The 25072-nt window shown below is 42.0% G+C and overlaps 1 protein-coding gene across 3 annotated transcripts in view; it reads right to left on the bottom strand.

Annotated features, from left to right (window-relative positions):
- The window catches only part of ZNF236 (zinc finger protein 236), a 1135475-nt gene that overhangs the window by 860074 nt on the left and 250329 nt on the right, over positions 1 to 25072 (bottom strand). For all 3 annotated transcript variants that reach the window (XM_086965182.1, XM_086965180.1, XM_086965183.1), the window contains exon 8: positions 14602 to 14805. In XM_086965182.1, coding sequence (XP_086821308.1) covers positions 14602 to 14805 — 204 coding nt within the window. The remainder of the gene's footprint in view (positions 1 to 14601; positions 14806 to 25072) is intronic.

Genomic DNA, 25072 nt, shown 5'->3' with positions numbered 1-25072 from the left:
TTGCCCTGTTCCCATCATGCACTGGGACAGGAACAGACTAATTTGCATACAGCCAGGTTCTGAAACTGGGATGGTGCAGTGAGCTAAAAAACGGTGTTGGATCTAGCCCTGATCTCTTGACTGGGTGAGAGTATTCTGTTTAATTCAGAGACTCTGTCCCTCACCACCCCTTGTTGTAAATATTTTTGTCCACCCTAAGCGTGGAAGGGTATACTCAGATGTGAGTCCCTTGCTCATTGCACCATCAGGATTCAAGCAAGCCGGGCCGAAGAGGCTGAAATGCCAGAAACCGGTCCCCGGTAGCTTGTTTCCTTCCCAGTGTAAGAATTGGCTTGTGTAGTTTGGTTTGCCCTGTTCCCATCATGCACTGGGACAGGAACAGACTAATTTGCATACAGCCAGGTTCTGAAACTGGGATGGTGCAGTGAGCTAAAAAACGGTGTTGGATCTAGCCCTGATCTCTTGACTGGGTGAGAGTATTCTGTTTAATTCAGAGACTCTGTCCCTCACCACCCCTTGTTGTAAATATCCATCAACACCCAGCACGCTTTCAGGGGATATCAGCAACAATTTCTTTATATACCCTCAACTTGTGTCTACACAAAATTAAGCAGTTTTAAACGTTTTGAAGAGCTGCATGCCCAAAGAATAGGTGCTATCAAAAAATAAAGATATGGCATGTTAGGTTGGATTGAGCCATTACGTCATGCACTTAAGCTTCGCCTGCTATCTTGGCTCTGTCAGTTTTTTAATCTTGTTTTTTTTTTGTCACGATCAGCCTCTGATGGGATGGTTTATCCTTCATATGTATTTCTGCTGGATCTATGTTTGAAATTAGCTTAAAAAGTTTATTTTTGTACTTGAATGAATTTCTGAACCATGGTTGAGATTTGTATTCAACTTTTTCAACCTGGTCAATAAAAAAAGACTAATTAAGAAAAAAACAGTCACACATCCAATGCAAAGACACAGAAAAACCAAGAAAAGTGTTTTCTAAACATATATCCAAGGTGGGACCATATAAGTGTGTTTCAGCCATGAAAGAAAAACAGAGGAACACATAGGTGTTGTGTCTAAAATGTTTGAAGTGTCAGAAGAGTCAGATGAAAAATCATCTATTACTCCAAAATAACCAGAAGCAGTTTGCTGAAAACCCGGAGCCACAGACTATGAAAGAGAGATGGTAGTGAACTCAAAGGGAGGATCCTCATTAAGGACTTTATCTGCAGGAGACGCAGTAGCAACTACAGTAATCACTTCCATTGTATAGCTGGCATTTGTAGCGGCATAAGGAATTACCAGAAGTTGATTCACCTCCCCATGACCCCCACCCGGGCCTGGGAGAAACAGCTTTGATGTTGCTCAAAGTCTGTAGAGGAAATTCCTATGTGGTAGTGAGAATAGTAAGGGAACTACCAAGGAGCCCTCATGGCCTACTGTATATAATCGGCCACATTATGTAATTTTGCTTGCTCAATGGAGACAAAATTATTATCTTTACAATCAGCAGGCGGTTGCAATATCACGGTTCTTGTACCTTGAACGCCAAGGTCTGGCACCAGTGCACGGCATGAGGGACCAAATTCCTTCTTCACCGCAATTTTCTCACAAACTAGATGCCCAACTTCAGGAATCCAACCAGAAGGCGCTAGCTGCTCCTTGATTCCGGTAGAAGTAGACCTCTTCAACTGTTCGTTAGCTTGACTGTCACAGAAGTGTAGCAAATCCTGTAAGTCAGCAGAACAATCATTTACATCAAAGGGCCTGGCTGCTGCCACGATGCCTGGAACGCCAAGGTCTGGTATCTACATTTTAATGCCAAAAAGGACCTCATATGGGGTCTGGTGACCCAGAATTTTGGGGAAATTATTAAGTGCTCTTTGTACCCCATATAAGTGATGGATCCAGCTACCTCCTGAACCTAATACTCTAGCTGTTAAGGATTGCTTTAAGTCACAAATCATCCTCTCAGCTACCGAATGTCTCTCAGGATGGTAGGGGAGAAGTAATGCACCTCTAAACCCAGGGAAGTGATAGAATCCCTATATGCTTTCGTGGCGAGAGCAGGGCCATGGTCAGAGTGGAATGTAGTGAATAAATATGTTTCAATATAGACTTGAAAATCTTGAATAACAGTGCTAGCTTCAAGCCAAATGTTGTGGCCACACCCAAAGGAACCTTGGGCAAGAATCAACTACAAAGTAGGGCAAATTTAAATGCACCGTCAGAATTAAGAGGACTGGCATGGTCCAAATAAATGCAGCCGAAAGGTTTGTTGGAAATCAACAGGTATGTCTGCAGTGGGCGAGCCAAGGTGGAACTTTTAATTTGGTGACCAATGCCACAACAAAGGACATATTTCTTGGCATGGCCCGTTTGTATAAGCTGTGCCACCAATAACGTTGTTGTAATAAAACTGTGACTGCCAGACAAGCGTGTGCATAAGCAACACCTTCATGCGCAGCGGTCAATAAGGCTAACCTGCGTTCTTGGTTGGGAATCATACGATCACCAATCCCTAGAATTGTAACAAATTGAACATTTTGTTTGCTTAAATTATATGTATATTTAGCTGGAAAGCCTCTAGCAGCTAGTATATAATAATCTACCCTCATATGAGAATTAGTAATCGCAGGAAGTGTTGAGGTTGAAACTGCAAATTTGGCAGCTTCATCTGCCAAAGAATTCCTAACAATGTGTGTTCCAAGAAGCTGACGACTCAATGTATGAACTACATGAGTCTGCAGCAACTATTCTTTAAGGCAAGCCACCTTCATCCTAAGCAACTTATGCCTTATAGTGTTTTTTTTAGAATCTCTGAATCCATTCTGGAACCAGTACTGTAAACTGTCATTAAAAGACTGGACACTATAATACGAATTGCACACTATAAGTGTGGTGAATTCATGATCTGTATGTTCAGGTGCAAGAAGGAATATGCTACTTACCAGTATGCATCTGTACTTGGCATGTAGGGCTGCTGATATTCATATCTGTGCATATATCGCCGCCTAGTGTTGGGTCCGGATGATTGCACATTGTTGTCCTGGAAGAGTCTTCGAAGTATCACGATATAGGTGGCTCCTCCCCTGGACTACAGTGTGCATGGGCATCTTCTCCATCCTCAGATTGTTTTTCGCCATTGTGGCAGAGATGGAGTGTGGTACAGTAAGAGATGTCCATGCAAGAAAGTAAGAGTAAGAATGAATGCTACAGCTGCGACAGGCACCGGGGAGGAGGGTGGGCGATATGAATGTCAGCAGCCCTACATGCCAAGAACAGATGCATACTGGTAAGTAGCATATTCCGTTAGAGGCATGTGGGCTGCTGAATTCATATCTGTGCATAGAATGTATAGCAGTCTCTCCCCTAGCGGTGGCTACCTGTGCCAGCTGCAGCAGTCTGAAACAGAGTTTTTAGAACAGCTTGTCCTACAGCAGCTTGCTGTTTGGAATGTACATCTACACAATAGTGTTTTGTGAAAGTATGTATGGTAGTCCATGTGGCTGCTTTACATATTTCCTCTAGAGAAATGTTTCCTAGGAAAGCCATGGATGCCCCTAGTTTGCGTGTGGAATGCGCTCTTGGGGAAACTGTTAAAGTGCGTTTTGCTTTAAGATAACATATTTGAATGCACTCAACTATCTATCTGGCTAACCCAGATTTTGAAATGGGGTTGCCTTTGTGTTGTGGTGAAAAGGCAACAAACAACTGTTTAGTTTTCCTAAAATCCTTCGTTCTATCAATGTAGTATAGAAGAGCTCTTTTGACATCTAGTGTGTGTAGAGCCTTTTCAGGTACTGACTGTGGATTTGGAAAGAACACTGGCAGTTCTATTGTCTGATTGATATGAAAATGGGATACCACTTTTGGCATAAATTTAGGGTTTGTTCTAAGAACTACCCTATTTGCATGTATTTGGATGACTGGCTCTTGAATAGTTAAGGCTTGCAGCTCGCTAACTCTTCTAAGCGAAGTAATTGCTAGAAGAAAAGCTACCTTCCATGTTAGGAACTGCAATTCACATGAATGCAACGGTTCAAATGGTGGTCCCATGTGTCTGGTTAAAACGACGTTTAGGTTCCAGACAGGTGAAGGTGGGTGTTTAGGGGGGATTATTCGTTTGAGTCCCTCCATGAATGCTTTAATTGCAGGCACTCTAAACAGCGAAAGATGCTGCCTTTTATGAAGATAAGCTGCAATGGCAGCTAAGTGTATTCTTATAGACGAATAAGCTAGATTGCAAAGATGTAGGTGCAAAAGGTAGCAAATGATATTTTGCGTTGAAGCATCTAGTGGGTTTATGTCATTGTTATTACAGTAAATGACAAAACGCTTAGACTTTGCTGCGTAACAAGCTCTAGTAGTAGGTCTTCTTGCCTCCTTGATAATGTTCATACAGTCAGGAGGTAAGTTTAGGTACCCAAACTCTAAGATTTCAGGAGCCAGATTGCAAGGTTCAGTTGTTGCGGATCTGGGTGCTGTATGTCTCCATGGCTCTGAGTGAGAAGAGTGGGTGTTAGCCGCAGTCTTTGATGAGGCACCACGGAAAGTTCTAGAAAAGTTGTGTACCATGGCTGTCTCGCCCATGTTGGAGCAACCAGGATTAGTGTCAGTGAATGTTGGCATAGTTTGCGTGCCACTAGCGGTATTAACGGTGCTGGGGGAAAAGCCTGACCAGTTCATCCATATCGCATTGCCCTGTGACTGCGGATGTGGAAACCTGGCAGCAAAGTACTGGCATTTTGCGTTTTCTTTTGTGGCGAACAGGTCTATCTCTGGTTGACCCCACTGTTGGAAGTACGGTTGTAGCACTGTGGGATGAATCTCCCGCTCGTGCATTTGTTGGCTGTGTCTGCTGAGCAGATCCGCTATTTGGTTATCCTTGCCTGGGAGGTGTTCCGCTATGAGAAAAATGTTTCTTTGAATGGCCCACTTACACATGCTTTGGGCTAGATGTGATAGCTGTGGAGAGTGTGTTCCTCCCTGTTTCTGTATGTAGTACATTGCTGTCATGTTGTCCGTCCGGATCAACACAGTTTTGTTGCATAAATGTACTTTGAACGCTTTCATTGACAGAAAAATTGCCATCATCTCTAACAAGTTGATGTGCATTTTCTTTTGTTGTGTCGTCCATAGGCCCTGCACTGTGTACTGAAGGACATTGGCTCCCCATCCTGTCAGGGATGAGTCTGTCGTCAACACTATTTATGGTACAGGCTCTTGGAACAGTCGTCCCTTGCAAAGGTTTTGTGGATTCCACCAATGTTGTATGCACAACTGGTCACCAACACTAGGTCTTTTAATTGTCCTTGAGCCTGGTTCCACTGCAGTGCTAAGCACTGTTGTAGCGGACGCATGTGTAGTCTTGCGTGAGGGACTATGAAGATGCACAAAGCCATCATGCCTATGAGTTGCATAAACACTCGGGCAGAGAGCGAGTGTTGGGGCTTGAACTTTTGGATCAGCAGTTGCATACTGTTTATTCTTGCAGTGTTTGGATATGCTTTTGCTGCCAGAGTATTTATTGTTGCTCCCAGGTACTGCTGTACATGGGACGGCTGGAGATTAGATTTTGGGTAGTTCAACGTGAAGCCTAGACTGTGCAGGAGGTGAATGGTTTGGGACATGTGGCTGGCACATTGCTGGGCCGACTTTGCTTGTATTAGCCAGTCGTCCAGGTACGGATAGACGTGAATATGTTGTCTTCTTAAATGTGCAGCTACTGTCGCTAGGCATTTTGTGAAAACCCATGGGGCTGTTGTTACACCAAATGGAAGGACTTTGAATTGGTATTGTTGATTTTGTATTGTGAACCGGAGATACTTCCTGTGAGCAGGATGTATTGGTATATGGAAGTATGCATCTTTGAGGTCCAAAGTTGCGAGGAAGTCTCCTTGTTGCAGCAGTGGTAAGACTTGTTGTAGAGTGAGCATATGAAAATGCTCTGATGAAATGTATTGATTTAGGGGCCTGAGGTCCAATATTGATCTGAGAGACCCGTCCTTTTTGGGGATGAGGAAGTATAGTGAGTATACCCCTGTACCCGGTTGTTCTAATGGTACTAGTTCTATGGCCCCTTTTTGCAGCATGCTGATGACTTCTTGCTGTAATAAGTTTAGGTGTTCTGCAGACATAGGACGGTGTCTTGGTGGTATGTTGGATGGTGTGGAGGTTAGCTCTAGGCAATAGTCATCCTGGATAATTTGCCTTACCCACTTGTCTGTAGTGATGTTTTGCCAGAATGGTAGGAACTGGTGTAATCGCCCCCGACTGGTGTTGTATGGTCTGGGGGTAGCGCTAAGAAGTCACTGTTTTGTGTTGGTAGAGGATCTGGTGGTATTGTTCCCTCGTCCTCTGCCTTTGTTGTTATTGCCGCGGTATCCACCTCTATTGTTTTTATTGTAGGTGATTTGCGTATTTGCTTTGTAGATTGAGGTCTGCTGTGATGAGCTACCTCTTGCAGCACCCCTGTAATTGGAGCGACGAAAGGAGCCTCTATGCTGTTGGGATTGTAAGGCTCCCATAGACTTAGCTGTTTCAGTGTCCTTTTTCATCTTGTGCAGGATTGTATCTAGAGCTGGACCAAACAGTCAGGATTTACTGGCTGGTTTAATAAAGTAGACTGGACTTCGTTTTTGAAACCTGAGATGCGAAGCCACGCATGTCTCCTAAGCATAAAACTGGTGTTAATTGATCTGGCCGCTGTATCTGCCACGTCTAGGGCACATTTAATGGAGGCGTTAGTTATTAGCTTTCCCTCTTGTACTAGGTCTTCAGCCTGTTCCTCTTAAGGTTCAGGTAAATACTGGAGAAGTGTCTCTAGGGTGTCATAATGTGCCCTGTCGTATCTAGCTAACAGCGCTTGTGTATTAGATATTCGCCATATATTAGCTGCTTGAGCAGCTCCCCTTTTTCCTGAGGCCTCTAAGATCTTTGATTCTTTGTCAGGAGGTGAAGCTTCTCCAGTGGTTTGTGAGTTTGCACGTTTACGTGCATTGGATACCACTAAGGAATCCAAAGGCAGTTGTCCCTTAATATATGTGGGGTCTACTGGTGCTGGTCTGTATTTCCTCTCTATTCTAGGGTTAATGACCCGTGCCCTAGTTGTTTCTTTAAATATGTCACCTGCATGTTTAAGTACCCCTTTTAACATAGGTCTTGTTTTGACAGATCTTTCTGATGTAGCAAAAGTGTCAAAGAGGAAATCCTCCTCAATGGGGTCTGCATGCATCTCTACATTGTGATGGAGGGCTGCCCAATCTATTAGTGCATTAAAAGCAGCTGTATCCTCTGTAGGAGAAGGCTTAGCAGGGTATGCAGGTGCATCTGGAATGGGCTGAGAATCACCAGGATGTACTGGGTCTGCCCATGGTTGAGCTTCACTGTCTTGGTCAAGGTCTACTGTGTAATTGTATTCCTCATTATCCTCATAATCCACCTCTTCATCTGAGTGTGTGGGTGTATATGAGTACGTGTTAGGTATAGTTTGCTTTATAGGTTCAAATAGAATAGGTGAAGTAGCACAGTCCCTTTTCTTTTTGAGTGGGATGACATAAGTCTCTTTTTCAGTTTCTGGTCTGATCTTTCTTTAGTAGAGCGAGACTTTGCCAGAATTAGGGTCAATGTAAAGTTTTGACTGTTCTTCTGATGAGGGGTCTGGATACAAGATCTCCTGTTCAGAAGTTCATGGTTGTTTTGCCAATGTCTTTGGTTTTGTTTGTTTCGGGTCGATACCGGTTTTCGGGTCGACTGCCTTTGTTTTAGAGGAAATTGGTAGACCAAATTTGATCGGTTCGAGAGCTTTCTGTGTTTTAACAGTCTTTTTAGGTTGTGCCTGTTTCTTTGGAGCCGATGTTTTTATAGTCTCGACATTTTTCGTTGAGTCGATAGTCCCTTTATGACTTTGTAGCATCTTCGGAACCGGTGTCAGATGGGCAAATGGTTGTTCTTTAATGACAGCCATCTTAACTGCAGTCAATATTTTATCAGTGGATGCAAAACACATTTTTTGTAGTATAGACACGAGTATGCAAGAGTTGGGTAGCAAGTAAGTCAGAAAGTAACAATATCAGTAGGTCTGTGTGGTTTGATGTCCAATGTAAATTGCAAAAGTCAGGATGAATTAATTAATATAATGGCTTAATGCGTTGCACAAAATCAGTAATGTAAGTTCTAACTTAATTAAGAAAGCCTAATAAGAAATTGCAGTTTCCTAAGAAAGATTATTTAGTGTTGCAGCAGAGCACACTTCTCTAGGAAGTGTGGTGCAAGGTTCTTCCACTCATGTGTACGTTTGTATCCCAGAAATAGGACACTTAGAAATGCTATAATATATTCCGTAAAAGTTGAATCTGTAGCCATATTCAGAAAATCCATTTATTATGCAATCTACTCTGGCTAACTACGTGTTTAACTCATCACCCATGAGGTAGATGATATCTACATAGGACAATGTGTCTGGGTCAATATCATGTAGAATTGACATACTACAGGCAGCAAACCATCCCGGACTGTTCTTTTACCCCAAGGGGAGTCCACAAAATTGACTTAGAGATCTTAGCGCTGGAAAGACGGTCAAATCCCTGCTTACAGGCGCTATATTCTGCAAGAAAAAACAATTGGTAAGACTCAAAGTTGTTTTTATATTTTTTACAGACTATATTATTGATAAGTGACGTACTATGTGTATTTCGTACTGCAAAAGTGCTTGTATGGCTATTTAAATGTCTATCGTCTAACACTGTACGGTACAAGTGGTCTGGCTTCACCACTGGAGAAAGAGGGTTTATCATTTGGCAAATACAGGGCTCAATCACACACTGGTATTCTAATTGTTAGAGAAATTCTCTGACAGGGGCTTTAGCATCCCGTTTAATTGGGTATTGTGGTTGCACTTGCAGGATGGACGGTATGGGTATTATATGATAAGGATAATACTTACCCGAGCCGACATGATTGCGGTATAAAGCTGGGGCTTGTGCAAGAATCCATTCAGATGCATATGCCTGTTTGACCTCATAAGAGACAAGCTCAGAAAATGAAGTGCTTATGACATCCTCACCTTGCGGGGATGTGCGTATAAAATGCTGGGGTCAATCGACAACTGTCAGAGAATATCATATGATAATGTTACATTTTTCCAGAATATTAACCTTAATTTGTATATACAATGTATATAACCTATCTGGAGGTCCTAGGCGGTGGTCTGGGATCTCAATTGCAATATGTACATCTGTTGCTTTCGCCTCCAGAAACTCCTTGAGATTCTGGCATAATATAATGATCTCTGCCGTGCTATAGAGGAGAGTCACCTTTCACCTGCTGTCCAGGGAGACTTCTCAGGTTTGTGGCATATTTTGCTGTTAGAGCCATAACTTGCTATTTCTTAAATTGGGGTCTACATTTTGGAAGTTTCTCTTCCTTCTTTTTCTTCAAGTCAGATAGGAGTTTTGAGTCATTTTTCAGTTTCACGTACTCTTCCTGTCAGCACTCAGAACGCCCTCCTCTCTCATATTTTTTATCTGATAAGTCCTGAAAGAAACGAGCATGATGAGTATCACAATACTGATACCGATCAGGTGGCTTTTATTTTGTGCACCCACGCAAATTATAGCATCTGACAGAGTGCTCCATTTGCAGAGAAGGATAAGTTACTTAACTGTAATTCTAGTTCTCTTCCTGGGGTATCCTCATCAAAGTCATAAGCATCCCTCCCTCCTCCCTGGACGAATACCATGTCTATAATGATATGCCTGTTACTTATGTTATGATTAAAATGTAATACGCCATCAAAAAGACCTGACCTAACTGTCACCTGTGGGACATGATGGGAGCATGGAGGTCCTGAATGTCTTAAAGGCATGGCGTCAGTTTTTTCTGAGTGTTCTATAGGCAGCTTTCTAGGCTAATCTGCCTGCTATCACCTTGCCTTTTTCCTTTGAAAATAAAGGCTATGTTCAAAAACAATTTGGAGGTACATTTTCTCTGAATTATAAAAATTTTATTTTACATGTTTTTTGGAAATTTCAAATAAAAAAGTACATTGCAATATTGGCATATTGGAGCCTGATATTATGGTTGGGCTGCAATATCTGTCGAGCATAAGACCTGAATCTCGCTCACCCTGCGAGCAGAGGTAATTGCCACTAGAAAAGCGGTCTTCCAAGATAGGTGCTATAGCAAAGCTTTATGAATTGGTTCGAATGGGGTACCATTAACTTAGGGAGGACAAATTCCCTGGCAGGAGAGGGTAACCTAACTGGTGGGCAAATCTTCCTTAGCCTCTCTAGGAAGTGTTTAACAGCTGGCATTTGGAAAAAAATTAAAGCTGGGTAGGAGACTTTCTATACGATGCAATTGCTGCCAGATGTACTCTGATAAAAGAGAACTGTAAGCCTGATTTAGCTAAGGATAACAGATAAGGTAAGATAACCTGCTCTTGACCCAGGGTCATGACCATTAGCTGTACACCATAGATAGCAGCGCTTCCATTTGAAAGCATATGACTTCCTCGTCGAAGGCCTTCTCGCTTCCTTCAAGATCTGCATACAGTCTTGCGAGAGGCCTAAGTGAGAAGAAATTCTTAGCCACCTGGTCTGGACCTTATAAGGTAATGGAGAAAGTGACACCAGTAACGTACAAAGTAGCCGTCCACCAGAAAAGCGAGGTAGGACACATCTGCCAGGTTAACTTATTAAAGTAGTGGGGTGAACCTCCTGAACAACAGGACCCCCTGTATTGCACAAATAGATCAGGTAAACCTTGCTCAACCCTTAGAAATCTTCTAACAGCCATTCGTGGCCTCACCCAGAGAGCTGCTAAAACTGGGGCCTAAACTGACCCCTGAACAAAGACGAGAAATACTCCACCTATTAGATAGTTTTCCTGGCCTGGTATCTAGCTAAACTGGGCGAACCTCTCAGATAACCCATGACATTGTCACAGAAAAGGGGCTGGTTCTCAAATTAAAACCGTATAGAATCCCAGCTGCATGACGCCAAGAAGTAGAATAATATAGAAAAAATATTGGGAGCTGAGATAATAGAGCCGTCACTGAGTGCCTGGTGCTCGCCTGTGATACTCGTTTCAAAGCCAGACGGGACTATTCGTTTTTGCATTGATTTCAGTCAGTTGAATGCCCATTCTAAATTCCACACATGTCCGTTGCCAATGGTGAACGAGCCAATTAAAAAGGTTGAGGGGAGCCAAAGTGATGTCAACTATTGATTTGACCAAAGGATATTGGCAAATACCACTTTTGCAAACAGCCAGGGAAAAGACAGCTTTCTCCACACCATCAGGGTTGTATCACTTCAAAGTTATGCCCTTTGTTCTTCATGATGCTCCGGCCACCTTTCAAAGGCTCATGGACATAATACTGAGGGCACACTAAGATTACGTTGTTGGCTATTTAGACAACATACTAGTCTATAGTCCCAATTGGGAATCTCACACTACCTACACCAGGTTCTAGATACACTAAAGAAATTGGGGCTAACACTAAACCCTAAGAAAACAACCCTTCTTCCACCTGTTTTCCACTCAAGGCAACTTCAAGTGCCTCAAGACATTTTCATATGTTGTGTCATCTAAGTTTCTTCATTAATTCCAAAAAGCCTCACAACTTCTATTTTTGTCAAAACACCAGCCAGAAAACTGAAAATAAAATCAACACTTCTACATATCAAAAATACTACCAGTAAAGTGGGATAAAGACACATGTTGCTCACTTACGGAATCTGAAAAAAAAAACATACGTTGTAAACCCTTCCCTTCACAAGGAAACTCTTCACATGCCCAATACCCACTATTCCTGCATGTGATGCTAGAACGATTCCTAAACACTATTAATCTCTACTTATTCAACAACAGCACTTTGGTATCAAACCAAACCTATATAATATCTTGCTTTATACAAATAAAGTTAGAGCCTGTATCACTCCAAGAGGTAGGCAACCTCTCTATAATTACCAAATACAGTTCAATGCAAACTCACAGCCATGTCACGTACGGCAAAGAGAAGGTGCACCCAATGTGCCATTTGTACAGATAGATGCCAATGGTGTGTACAGACACTTGTTAATTGGGGACAGAGACTCGTTTTTAATCAGACTTTGACCACAGTAAGATAATGAAAAGCAGAAAATGAGAAAGACAGAGGAAGGGAAAGAAAGGGGGCAATTAGAAAGCAGGGAAGAAAGAGAACCAACAAGAATAAGAAATAACATTGTAGGCGGTGGAAGAAAGAGGCATGAGATTGAATTAAGACAAGGCACCCTTTGTACATGTCAGCACCATGACCAGACCCTAAGAAAACACTTGGGCACCTGCTGTATTTATTTTAAGTTAATCAACAGGTGCACCCCTGCACATAATGGCGTGTTAGGCAAGTGTGTAATCATTTATTGATGCCAAGTCTTTATAAGAATAATGTATTTTGAAGACAGTCTAGACATTGGTGACCAAACTAATCTATGATTTAGTAATAAACATAAAGGCAAATCTCACAAACAAACGTGTGTGGAGGGGTGGATTAGTCAGAGAAATATTCAGGTTCCCAAAAGTAAAGTACTGTGCAGGAGGCAAACATCTCTCAGCAAAAGAGTACATCTAAAACTACAGGAGAAAATATGCAACTGGATTGAAGGGTTCCAGAAAATGACAAGGAAGATCTTTTCCACAGAACGTTACATAATCCTTTGAGATACGTCTTAGGAAAATATAAGTAAAAATTGTGAAAATATTTACAAAGGCCTTGAAGCTAAGATGGCAGCATTGATCTACCTGGAAAGTGGAAATACTACTGGGAATCCCAGCTATGGGTTCTGAATTCCTTTGCTTTTTCATCTTAGTAGGAATCCTCTATAAACAGAAACAGACGAGCGCTTAAGGATGGGGGCTATCCTAGGGGTATTTATAGAAATAAAGCCACTAACAACATACCAGGGACCTTTGGGCAGTGCTATGGGAATAAAAAGTGTGACAAATAAGGGAGGGTGGAAATGGGTCTTCACTATTGAAACACCACTACCACTTTGAGATAGTCTCGTTTTGAGTCACCTAGGTAACTTCAAAGGGTTTCATAAATAACATGATTGTGAGAACTAACGTGGGAAATGCTTGCGATTGGGTAGGCTTGAAATCATTTGAAACTCTGTGCAAGCAATTTGCCCTTTACCGAGTATCAAGTGTTTCGTATATACAATTTTGGCATATCATGGGAAATATTGCAAATAATCTAAAGGGTACCCACAAATGTTTCCCATTAGAGCACAGACTGTTGTGAGAGCTTCTCTAAGGGACTGTGATGTGCCTCGTTCATAAGAAAATGGTTGATGATGTCCCCGATGGGTCAAAAAATGTTAAGGAGCACAACTTCAGCCATTGGACGATTCAGATTGGGGTGGCGTTGAGGCTGATTTCCGGGAGGTCACAATTGCATCAGTGATCCGATTGGTTCAATTAAACATTTTTTTTTAACTCTCTACACATGTAAGGTGCTTCAGAAGTTTGGCTGGGATTATGTTCAACTATTTAGTTCACAAATGTGCCAACAGGGATTCCTTTTTGAGTTGTCATGTGTGGCTTCTTGTAAACATTGCAGTTGAGCTTAGGCAGACTTAAGTTAATTAATCAAACTGGGTTGCTACCTTGAAGGTATTCAACATGTCTTTACATTGATCTTCTCCTACAGGATTACCAATCCAACACAAATTTGAGTGAAAAGCATTTTTTTTAATACACATTTTTATTGATTTTGCTGAAAAAATACACCAGCCATTCAGCACTACATCATGAAAATCTAGGATTACATAGAAGAATTTGCGCTACCCAGTTTACAGACACTAATAAGAGCAAAACAACATGAATTTGGACAATCCCTTTATGAATAAACCACACCACCCAACCTCTACGATATTTCTTGGGACACCCACGTGCCTCATACATGACAGTAATAAAGGATTTTAATACTTGTTTGCAAGTTTTACAGCCTGGCTCATGAAACATGCCCTGTCTATAGCACATTACATTTTTTAAGTGTGAAAATAAGCTACGTTTTCTCCACTCTTGCACTCTACAACTGTACTCTACACTACTGCACAAAACGTTTGAGCATTTCCGTTATGAGCGCTTTAGATTAAAAACAAGTGCCCTTTTTTAATGCAGAGCAAATTTGAACGAGGTCTCGGCTACTAAAAGATGTTAAGTACTACACTCTAGAGTAAAGGGGAAAAAACTGCAGTTCCGACTTAGTATGAAGCTCCGTTGTACTGCAAAAAGTTTACATATTGGGCAGATTACTGTTCTGGTTGATAGACAAAGGCACAGAATTTATGCTGTATTGTCAGTAGTTAAAGTGGTACTCCGGTTCCACTTTGCCATTTTCCCATACATCCATATACCTGACCTGGTCTATTGTCCCCAAACAAGCTTCCTTCAAAGTCTTTTAGGAAGCACTACCCAATTACATATTATAGGGTCATGGCATTCCTTGGATTCAGTAAAGTAATACCTTCATAGTCTTACCAAAAACTATGCAAATCCTGGTATGCAAACAAGAACAGTGCTTTTTTTCTGCAACACAGACTTGCTCCTCACCTGCAAAATGTCTTGGTTTAGTCCCACTACAACGCTAAGCTGGTGCCCGCCGTGTTGTGGTATGTTGTTTTCTATTTGAACTGGCTCAGACAGCTCCAGAAGCTGTTCAATGACATCAGTTACTCCCTGCTGTCCCGATTGACCACTAGATGGAGATGATGAGTTGTTTGTGAGCTGGACTGGAACTGTTTGGTAAACCATGGGCTAAGAAAAAAAGCAAAACAAAACATCTCAACTTGCAAAAGTAAAATAAGTATGATCACTATACAGAAGTACCTAAAATACAAGGTATGTAAATTATTATAATTTTTATTTTAAAAACAACCATTTGCATTTTCCGTTTAAATGTATGTATCCTGAAACCATTTTGTTTACATTATACCAGTTACCACAATTTGTACTACAAATTTAAATTGACAATATCAACAACACTCATAAGAGAAACGGATACAAACACTGGTCCACCTTGTTAATTGAAGCAATATTACTGGACAGAATGAAGCATTTTCTGACCTATTTTCACAATGGAAGCAATAGAACGAAACCTGGTGAGAAACAATTCTCTGTCAAACACTGCCTTCTTTTAAAGCTACATTATCACAAAGTAAATGCAGTATTGTAAATGAGCACAGAGATTTTATAACCCCTGACTCAAACCAGCAGTAGAGAAAACGTGAAACAAAAGTACAAAAATAAAAAAGGCAGAACGCTTGTAGGACTCTAGTGCACAAGTAAGTGCAGTAAGAATCTCTGCTAGGATTGTGGGTAAAATTGAGTTTAAATGATTGTAGAAAACAAGCACGGAGAAAGCCATTACGTCTTGCCTTTGAAGATGGGAAGGGATTGTTAGGAAGCTGACCTTACGCGACTAACCCGCTTGCAGAACAATAAGAAGAGAAGGGTGGAGCATCAATGGGGCAGAATGAAAAAGAAATGAAAAAGAAACAGGAAAAAAATGAGGGAAAAGGGGGAAAGAAGAAGCAATGGATGACGTGGACTGGAAGCAATGCATAGAAAGCAATGGAAGGGGCTGAACAAAGGGATGAATCAGAACAAGGGGAGGGTGCACGGAAAACATTTGCACTACTGTGGAGTGCTAAAGGCAAAAGAAAACAAGCATTTGCAATGCAATAGGTCTCGTATTAGGAAAGTTAGAGCTATTGGTATTGTAAATGACACATTTTTAGGTCTCGCCTCTCAATGCGCATGTGCATTGAGAAGAGCGAGACTATAGGGCTTTAAACAGACTTTACCCAACTGGCGATTTGGTGCTGTGCCCGTGCGGTTTTAGGTCAATGCGCAAGCGCATTGACCTAAAATGCGCGTGCACAGCACCAAATCGCCGTCTGTTCCCTCAGCCGCACTCCTCCCACACCCCGCTCCGCCCCCTCCCCTGCCTGCCGTGTCGCATTTCTCCTCCCCCCTCCCCACAGCAATGCCCTCCGTCTTGGCTCGCTAAACTACTCGCTGCCTCCTCCCGCTCTCCTTAATCCGCTCTCCCTCCTCCCACACCCCGCTCCGCCCCTTCCCCTGCCTGACGTGTCGCATTTCTCCTCCCCCCTCCCCACAGCAATCAAGCCTGTTGCGACAACACCTAACCAGGGGAACAAGCCGGCTATCCCTTCCGCTTGTTTGCCATACAACTTTGTCCGCTATCTCTTCACTCCCGCCTGTGCACTCCTTGCCCCCATCTCTTTATCTCTTTACTCCCGCCCGTTTTCCCATCTCTTTACTCCCGCCCGTGCACCCCTTGTCTGCTATCTCTTTACTCCCGCCCGCCCGTTGTCCCATCTCTTTATTCCCGCCCGTGCACCCGCTGTCCGCTCTCTTTTTACTCCCGCCCGCCCGCTGTCCCATCTCTTTCCTCCCGCCCGCACACCCCTTGTCCCCATCTCTTTACTCCCGCCCGCCCGTTGTCCCATCTCTTTACTCCCGCTAGTGCACCCGTTGTCTGCTATCTCTTTACTTCCACCCGCCCGCTGTCCCATCTCTTTACTCCCGCCCGCAGACCCTTTGTTATTATTTGACGTCTTCTGTAGCGCAGACTTGGCCCAATGGCGTTAGAGCAAGACGTGTTATCAAACTTCTCTGTATAACACACGCATCACATTTGCAATCTTCTATAGCGCAGACTTGACCCAAAGGCGTTAGAGCGCTTTACAAGAGAGCAAGACGTGTTCTCACACGCACATTTATCTCTTTCGCCCTCCCCCCTAAAAAAACACTCGCACGCACCAAAATAGTACAGGCAGGTAGGTTTCTGTCAGCACAAGAGTAAGTAAAAGTAATTAGAAAACGGTCACAATAAAACCACCATAAAACTTTGGAAAAGAAAGCCACTAGGTGGAATCGGTCAGTTCAGGTCAACCAAGGCGTTGCAGCGACCACCGCTTTAATTGGTTAATCCGCCAGGATCACCGGGTGTCTGCACCGGAGTCCTGCTCAACGTTGGCCTCAGTGGCTCCGTTTTCAGACAGTCGGCCCCAGGCCAACTCTTTCACACCCTTGGCCTGGAGGCATGCATATTTATAGGTAATTCGTCATTTATTCTGATAGGTGTGTTCTTTTTAAGAATACCTTCAAGACATTTGTGTTGGTTAAACTTAACCGCGCTGTCAGTCCTGTGTCCTTGCATTCTACGCCAACGACCCCATTATCCAGTCGATGTAGTGCCATTTTGTAAATATCCTCCGATTTTGTTTTGTTTTATTACGTACCATGCTCCTTTTCACTTTGCAAAATGGCGTTTTAGTGGCTTTAAAGATTCTCGTTGGGGGTGTATTAAAAGTAAAAAGGTTTCAAATATATAATTTTACCCTTTATACAGAGGATTTCTCAAATAAACAGAATTGTCATGAAAGCTGTATGCTTCGTTATCCAAATCGGGAGTCTCCATTGACTTCCTTGTTGTAGGATCAAAGGCGAGTGGAACTGCAACTGGCAGTGAGTTTACACATCCGACTGCGCAGCGGACGCATTTGCCTGCTGAGCTGACATATAGAGATTTGATATAGGCGGCTGGATCAGCTGGGATAATCACACTGCAAACCTTCACAGTCGTAGCTTTGGTTGCGCACAAGCAGTTAAAACCTCTTCCGCCGCTAGGTAGCAGCAGGCGTTTACGAGTTCAGTGACAGTCACGTTTGAAACAGGATATTTTTCCCTGGATGAAGTAGTTGTCCATTCAAAGTTTTTTAAAAAACGCATCTTCTCAAAACCGATGATTTAGCCGCCCATTCACGCATGTCATTTTGGACTTAACTCGCGGTCTATTTTAATCCGCCTACAAGTGCATATGCTGCCTGAGGAGTTTGTATAACTGTGAGGTTTGACTTCCCGTAACAACTGTAAACCTTTTTTCAAGTCGGTAGTAATTCAGTAGGTCCAACTCAGAGAAAGAAAATATATTTTAACAAAATGTCGCCCACTTCCCAGTAGAGGCACAATCTTGAGCTGTTTTTGCCACTTAGACTGCAGTGCCTACGCCACTGGTTTTAAAAAGAGGGGATACCAATTGAAACATTTTTAGGCTCTGACTGGGTGTTTTTGACATCCAATTTAACATTTTATCGATCGCGGAAGGATGAGAGGTGAGCTGGCCCTGCATAATTCCAAGCTGTGAGCTTTCCATGCACAGTTCCACAATGGATCATTCGCTGGTGGTTTGCACCTGATATATTTGATGGCATATGGGTTTTAGGCAAATTTTGAACTGCTGTGGGTAAAATCCCAGTGGATTCCAGTTGCACCCTGGAAGTGTCTCCTGGTTTCTCTTGGTGTCTACGTTCATTGCACTAAATGCTGCTGTCAATATTCGTGTACTATATAAACCATTCACCTGGGACAATACTATTGCAACAACTATATATGTATCCTTGCTTAAATAATTTGTCAACCTTAATGAACCGTACCAATGATTGATTGTGGTCAAATTGCAATTAATAATTATTATTTATGTATAATTATGTATCTTGACATCGCATATATGTTGACTGATATTTTAATCTTCTGACCTCAGAAGGGTGAAAGTCAGAGCCAGCCTTGCCAAGTGTCAAACTCATGACTTGGAGATCACTGAATGTTTCATCAGTAAATGTTAAACTCAGGTATCCTGAAGGCCTTTACATAGGGGCATTAAGTCAGCAGCAGGAACAGTGTGGAAACAGTGTTGCAACAGCCCAGTATACTTCCTGTTACTTCTGCGGGTTTTAGACTACGAGTAGACAAGCAATGTCAGGGGTACCAAAAACCAAACATCGGATGTATTTAATTTTTATAGTGCAAATGTAGCCCAGGGTACTTAAAGCACTTTGCACGAGCACCAGATTATATTAAATTTCTGTTTTAAAGCGCAGGGAGATTAAGTAATTTGCCTAGAATCACCGGTTGTTGACCTAAAGCCCGGAATGGAACGTGGTTGTTCAAGTCCAAAGTCAGCAGCTCTGGCCATTAGGCCAAATTCTACTTCAGAACTAGCTTTGTGATTTACAATGTGTGGGTGTATGCAGATAGATTCCTTCCTGCCCTCTCTACCGAACTCCCGCAATGCGCTAACGAGACACTAGAATAACTGTACACTTAAATTCACAGAAAATGACTGAATGTTCAGTGAAGGAATCCCAGAAGACAGGGAAAGCTACGTATCCCTTTAACCATTAAAGGCTCGGCTTGGTTTCTATTCGTGGAGCTGCTCTTCACACATATACCTCCTGATGCAGGCGTGGCGACATCACAACTCAACTGCAGTAATGTAACACAATAGTGCAGAGATTGTGTTTTCTCGTGACAGGGGTGCCACAACCAGAAAGCGGTAATGAAATTAAATGCAGTTGCTAATACAGCTACCAACAGACTTCCATGCACTATAAACCTTAAAATACCTGTGCGCATTTTAGCAGTGAAAAAAAATATCACTCAGCACCTCCACAGCATCATTCTGGAACACTACAGCATCATTCTGCGCCACCACAGCACCACTCAGGGCCTCCACAGCATCACTCATGGCCTCCACAGCATCACTCAGGGCCTCCACAGCATCACTCAGGGCCTCCACAGCATCACTCAGGGCCTCCACAGCATCACTCAGGGCCTCCACAGCATCACTCAGGGCCTCCACAGCATCACTCAGGGCCTCCACAGCATCACTCAGGGCCTCCACAGCATCACTCACGGCCACCACAGCATCACTCACGAGCATCACTCAGGGGCACCACGACATCACTATGCGCTACCACAGCATCACTGAACGCCACAGCATCACTCGTCGCCACTACAACATCACTTCGCGCCATCACAGCATCAATCTGTGCAACCATTCAACAACAACTGGTTCAAACATGTTCTCTCAATGTTTCAAGCTTTATTACAAATGTCACAAAAACATGTTAATATTTCACTTCTGTTCTTGGATTTTCGTCACAATAAAATACACTGAACATAATCTTCACAAAAGTTATTTACAAAAGTTTAAGCTATTGCCATTATAAATTACAATCACTTTTATTTAAGTATTAATTATTTATAAAAATTAAAAGCCATTGTTATTTGTAATATCAATACATCTAAGTCACGTAAATACAAAACATGTTGCATTACAAATGCTATAGGTGTCCCATTTGAAAAAGTTAAAAGTATTGGCATTGTAAATGGCAAAGCTATTAATTTTGCTTCTTTTCAAGACCAACACATTAAAAAAATTGTCATTTACAAAACCAATAGCTCCAACTTTTCTAATGCGAGACCTATTGCATTTCCAATGCTTGTTTATTTAGGTTTTGTTTTTGAAGATTGCGAAATTAATAGCTTTGTCATTTACAATGCCAATAGTTATAACTCTCGCAATTGTGACACCTATAGCATTTGTAATGCAATATGTGTTGTATTTACGTGACTTACATGTATTAATATTACAAATAACAATGTTTTTTAATTTTTTTAAATAATGAATACTTAAATAAAAGTTTTTGTAATTTATAATGGCAATAGTTTAAACTTTTGTAAATAACATTTGTGAAGATTATGTTCAGTGTATTTTATTGTGACGAAAATCCAAGAACATATGTCAAATATTAACATCTTTTTGTTACATTTGTAATAAAGCTTGAAATATTGAGATAACATATTTGAACCAGTTGTTGAATGGTTGCACAGATTGATGCTGTGGTGGAGCTCAGTGATGTTGTGGTGCCACTGAGTGATGCTGTGGTGGTGCTGAGTGATGCTGTATGCTATTCTATGTTTTGTTTTGCTATCCTATGTTTTGTTTTGTTATGCTATGCTATGCTGTTTTGTTATGCTATGCTGTTTTTCTATGCTATGCTATGTTTTGCTATGCTCTGCTTTGTTATGCTATGCTATGTTTTGTTGTGTTTTATTATGCTATGCTTTGTTTTGCTATGCTATGCTTTGTTTTGCTATGCTATGCTATGTTTTGTTGTGTTGGTATGCTATGCTGTGTTTTGCTATGTTATTATGTTTTGTTCAGCCATGCTATGTTTTGTTTAGCTATGCTGTTTTGTTGTGTTTTGTTATGCTAGGTTTTGTTATGTTATGCTATGTTATGTTATGCTATGTTATGCTATGTTTTGTTATGCTATGCTATGTTTTGTTTTGCTATCCTATGCTTAGTTTTGCTATCCTATGCTTTGTTTTGTTATGCTATGTTTTGTTGTGCTTTGTTATGCTATGTTTTGTTGTGTTTTGCTAGGCTATGTTTTGTTATGCTATGCTATGTTTTGCTCTGCTATGCTTTGTTATGCTATGTTTTTTATGCTATGCTATGCTTTGTTGTGTTTTATTATGCTATGCTTTGTTTTGCTATGCTATGTTTTGTTATGCTATGCTATGTTTTGCTGTGTTTGGTATGCTATGCTATATGTTTTGTTATGCTATATGTTTTGTTATGTTTTGTTAAGCCATGCTATGTTTTGTTGCGTTTTGTTATGCTATGTGTTGTTGTATTTTGTTATGCTATATTTTGTTATGCTATGTTTTGTTATGTTATGCTATGTTTTCTTATGCTATGTTTTCTTATGCTATGCTATGCTATGCTTTGCTGTGTTTTGTTATGCTTTGTTGTGTTTGGTTATGCTATGCTATGTTTTGTTATGTATGCTATGGTTTGTTGTGTTTTGCTATGTTTTGTTATGCTATGCTTTGTTATGTTATGCTTTGTTATGCTATGATTTGTTATGCTATGCTTCGTTATGCTATGCTTTGTTATGCTATGCTTTGTTATGCTATGCTTTGTTATGCTATGCTTTGTTATGCTATGCTTTGTTATGCTATGCTTTGTTTTGTTTTGCTATGCTATGCTTTGTTATACTATTCTATATTTTGTTTTGCTATGCTTTGTTTGGTTATGCTATGTTTTGTTATGCTATGGTACGTTTTGTTGTGTTTTGTTATGCTTTGTTATGCTATGCTATGTTTTCCTATCCTATGCTTTGTTATGATAAGCTATGTTTTGTTATGCTATGCTGGCGAGGGAGAGTGAGGGTGAGTGGGTGAGGGTGGGTGAGTGAGGGTGGGTGGGTGGGTGAGTGAGGGTGGGTGGGTGGGTGAGTGAGGGTGAGTGTGAGTGTGTTAGAGCGAGGGTGAGGGTGAGAGGGTTGTGAGGTTGTGTATCCTATGCTGTTTTTGTTATGCCATGCTATGTTTTGTTATGCTATGCTGATGAGAGTGTATGAGGGTGAGTGTGTGAGGGTGTGTGAGGGTGTGTGAGGGTGAGGGCGAGGGTGTGATGGTGTGTGAGGGTGAGAGGGTTGGGAGGGTGAGGGGGTGTGAGGGTGATATTCTCCCAAACCCTGATGTGCTGACCTCCTGATTAACACTCGACAATGAGTGGTGGAAAAGTGAATCAACCAATATGTGCACCATGTGCAGGAAACAAAATTGTAAAAGTGCCAATATAAGAACGGTCAACAACAGTCCTAGTGCTACAATATGGCAGTGAACCATATCAAATCAGTCAACTCAACATGGCCTTGTATGTAATAATGTGACCAAAACCCAGTGTCACAATAAACAAAACTAGCACGACTTCATGAACCAGTCATCTCCCCCGCTCAGTACCAAAGCACACAAACTTGCACATACTTTTATTCACCCTTAAGCGTTTTTAATTCCAGAGTCAAGGGAGAAGCTGTGAATATGCACCCTGGCACTGCAATAGCCGCTTTTATTTGAAACAGTGAAAGTGGAAGGAAGCGCATGACTGACTTTTGAAAAGTGCTTTCTCAACAAGCGCGAAGTTTAAAATTGACATTTTCAGTGCGATGTCAGTTGAAATTTCACATTTTCAGTGCAATGTCACTCAAACTTTTCTATCTTAACATGAACTTTGAGTGACATCTCAAAAAAGAAAGACAAGCGCAAGGTTGACATTGGACATTTTCAGTGCGATGTCACAAAAAAAGAAAGACAAGCGCAAGGTTGACATTGGACATTTTCAGTGCGATGTCACTCAAAAAAAGAAAGACAAGCGCAAGGTTGACATTGGACATTTTCAGTGCGATGTCACTCAAAGGGTTCTATCAAAATGAACAAGCCCGCTGTTACATTTGAGTGTGATGTTACATTTGAGTGCGATGTTACATTGAGTGCGATGTCACTCAAACGTTTATATTCGAAAGGGTGGAAGGCTGAATGGATGGGTGGGTGGGTGGGTGAAACGGTGGGTGGGTGAATGGATGGATGAAAGGGTGGATGAATGAAGAATGGGTGGATGGATGAAGGATGGGTGGATGAAAGTGTGGAAGGCTGAATGGATGGCCGGTTGAAATGGTGGGTGGATGAATGGATGGATGAAAGTGTGGAAGTATGGAGAGCGGGTGGATGGGTGGATGAATGATGGGTGAATGAAAGTGGAAGGAAGCGCATGACTGACTTTTGAAAAGTGCTTTCTCAACAAGCGTGAGGTTGAAATTTGACATTTTCAGTGCAATGTCACTCAAACTTTTCTATCTTAACATGAACTTTGAGTGACATCGCAAAAAAGAAAGACAAGCGCAAGGTTGACATTGGACATTTCCAGTGTGATGCCACTCAAAAAACAAGTTTGTAAAGTTATAAAAATATTAAAGTTAAATGAACTGTTGTGCGGTTAAGTGTAGTTAAACGTAGCAGCACGATCTGGAAATACAGCAGTTTAAAGGAAGGCATATGGGACAAATTGTATTTGGGGCTAAAATCAGCATTTTGCAATGGAAGGGGCAAGAGAGTCATGACTTCACAGGGGAAGGGTAGAGTAAATACATACTTGTGGGCAAAGCAATAGCAGGAGCCTATAGCAGGAGTTATAACCCCTGTATGAAATCTCAGCAGATGTGAAAGAAGGAGTATGGATGTGGGGGGTGCAGCAATGGGAGTTTAGCGTCCCTGGGGGCTGACGCAGCAGAGGATATGGGAGGCTCCAATTCCAGGAGGGGGCCCTGGTGCCTGGAGCAGGGAGGGATGCTGCGAGGCTCTGTCTCCCCTCACTTCTTGGCTCATCTGCTGCAGGAAGTGTGTGGGTTTTTTAACTGATTAGTATAGCATAAAGCAAAGTACGTACATGTCGTGAATTACAATGGCGAAAAAACATGAATGAATGAATTGAAATTATAAAAACAACAAGTCCCATAATACCTCGCGTGAAATGAATCCCTCAACGGGGGCCGAGCACTTTTAAATGTTGAATTGTCGGGGTAGCTCTCACGCTTTCAGGCATATTAACATGGTCCGTCAGAGCCTTGCTTCCTGTGCGGGGGTGCGTGCGCCCCTCGAGAGGCAATTCTATCCCTTGCCCTTTGATCTGTGCCCTTGTCTACACTGTGAGTAGATGCTTTTTTTTACAAACTTAAAGAAAAATCAACATATGTTTGTGAAAAGTTACAGTGCTGAGCATGAATGAATGACAATTGAGAGACTACGAATACCATGATGCAAATGAATCTAAAGGGGCTGGACCTGCCCAATCTGAAAAGCGTGTGATCTGCAATTACTTTATATCAATTTCATTTCCTGTGTTGTCATTGGGACATCCTTCAGAGCATTACATTTAAATATAGCACCCAGAAGCGATCCAGTCTATACAGTGCTCTGTGAAACTAGAAGTTTGCACTTAATGCTAACAAAGCGCACAGGGAAATAAATAAAATGTCAGGCAAACTCAACCCCAGACTCAAGTACCTCTGGCGCTATTACCGGACTGGTGGTCTGAGCGCCTCTTAAGATTTGTGGGCGCTATGTGTGCGGTTGGGGGTCAGGGGTCTGGTTTCAAACACATAAGGGCAGCAATGTAAAGAACAGCAGTGACAAAGAGTGTCTGAACTGTTTTGTGTGTTGAAAAATTGTCATGTAGCGCTCGTATGCTGCCTGTCTGCTGTTTCAAAGCGCTTTGAGACACTGTAAACATGCAGGCAAGACAGGGCTCGGAGAATACAGCGATAGTGTAAAATGTATGCAGGGTAGAGCCCCCCCCACCCACCCA

Source organism: Lissotriton vulgaris, chromosome 4_1 (assembly GCF_964263255.1).
Source record: "Lissotriton vulgaris chromosome 4_1, aLisVul1.2, whole genome shotgun sequence".
Lineage (NCBI taxonomy): Eukaryota > Metazoa > Chordata > Amphibia > Caudata > Salamandridae > Lissotriton > Lissotriton vulgaris.
This window is presented reverse-complemented; position numbering and strand designations above follow the sequence as displayed.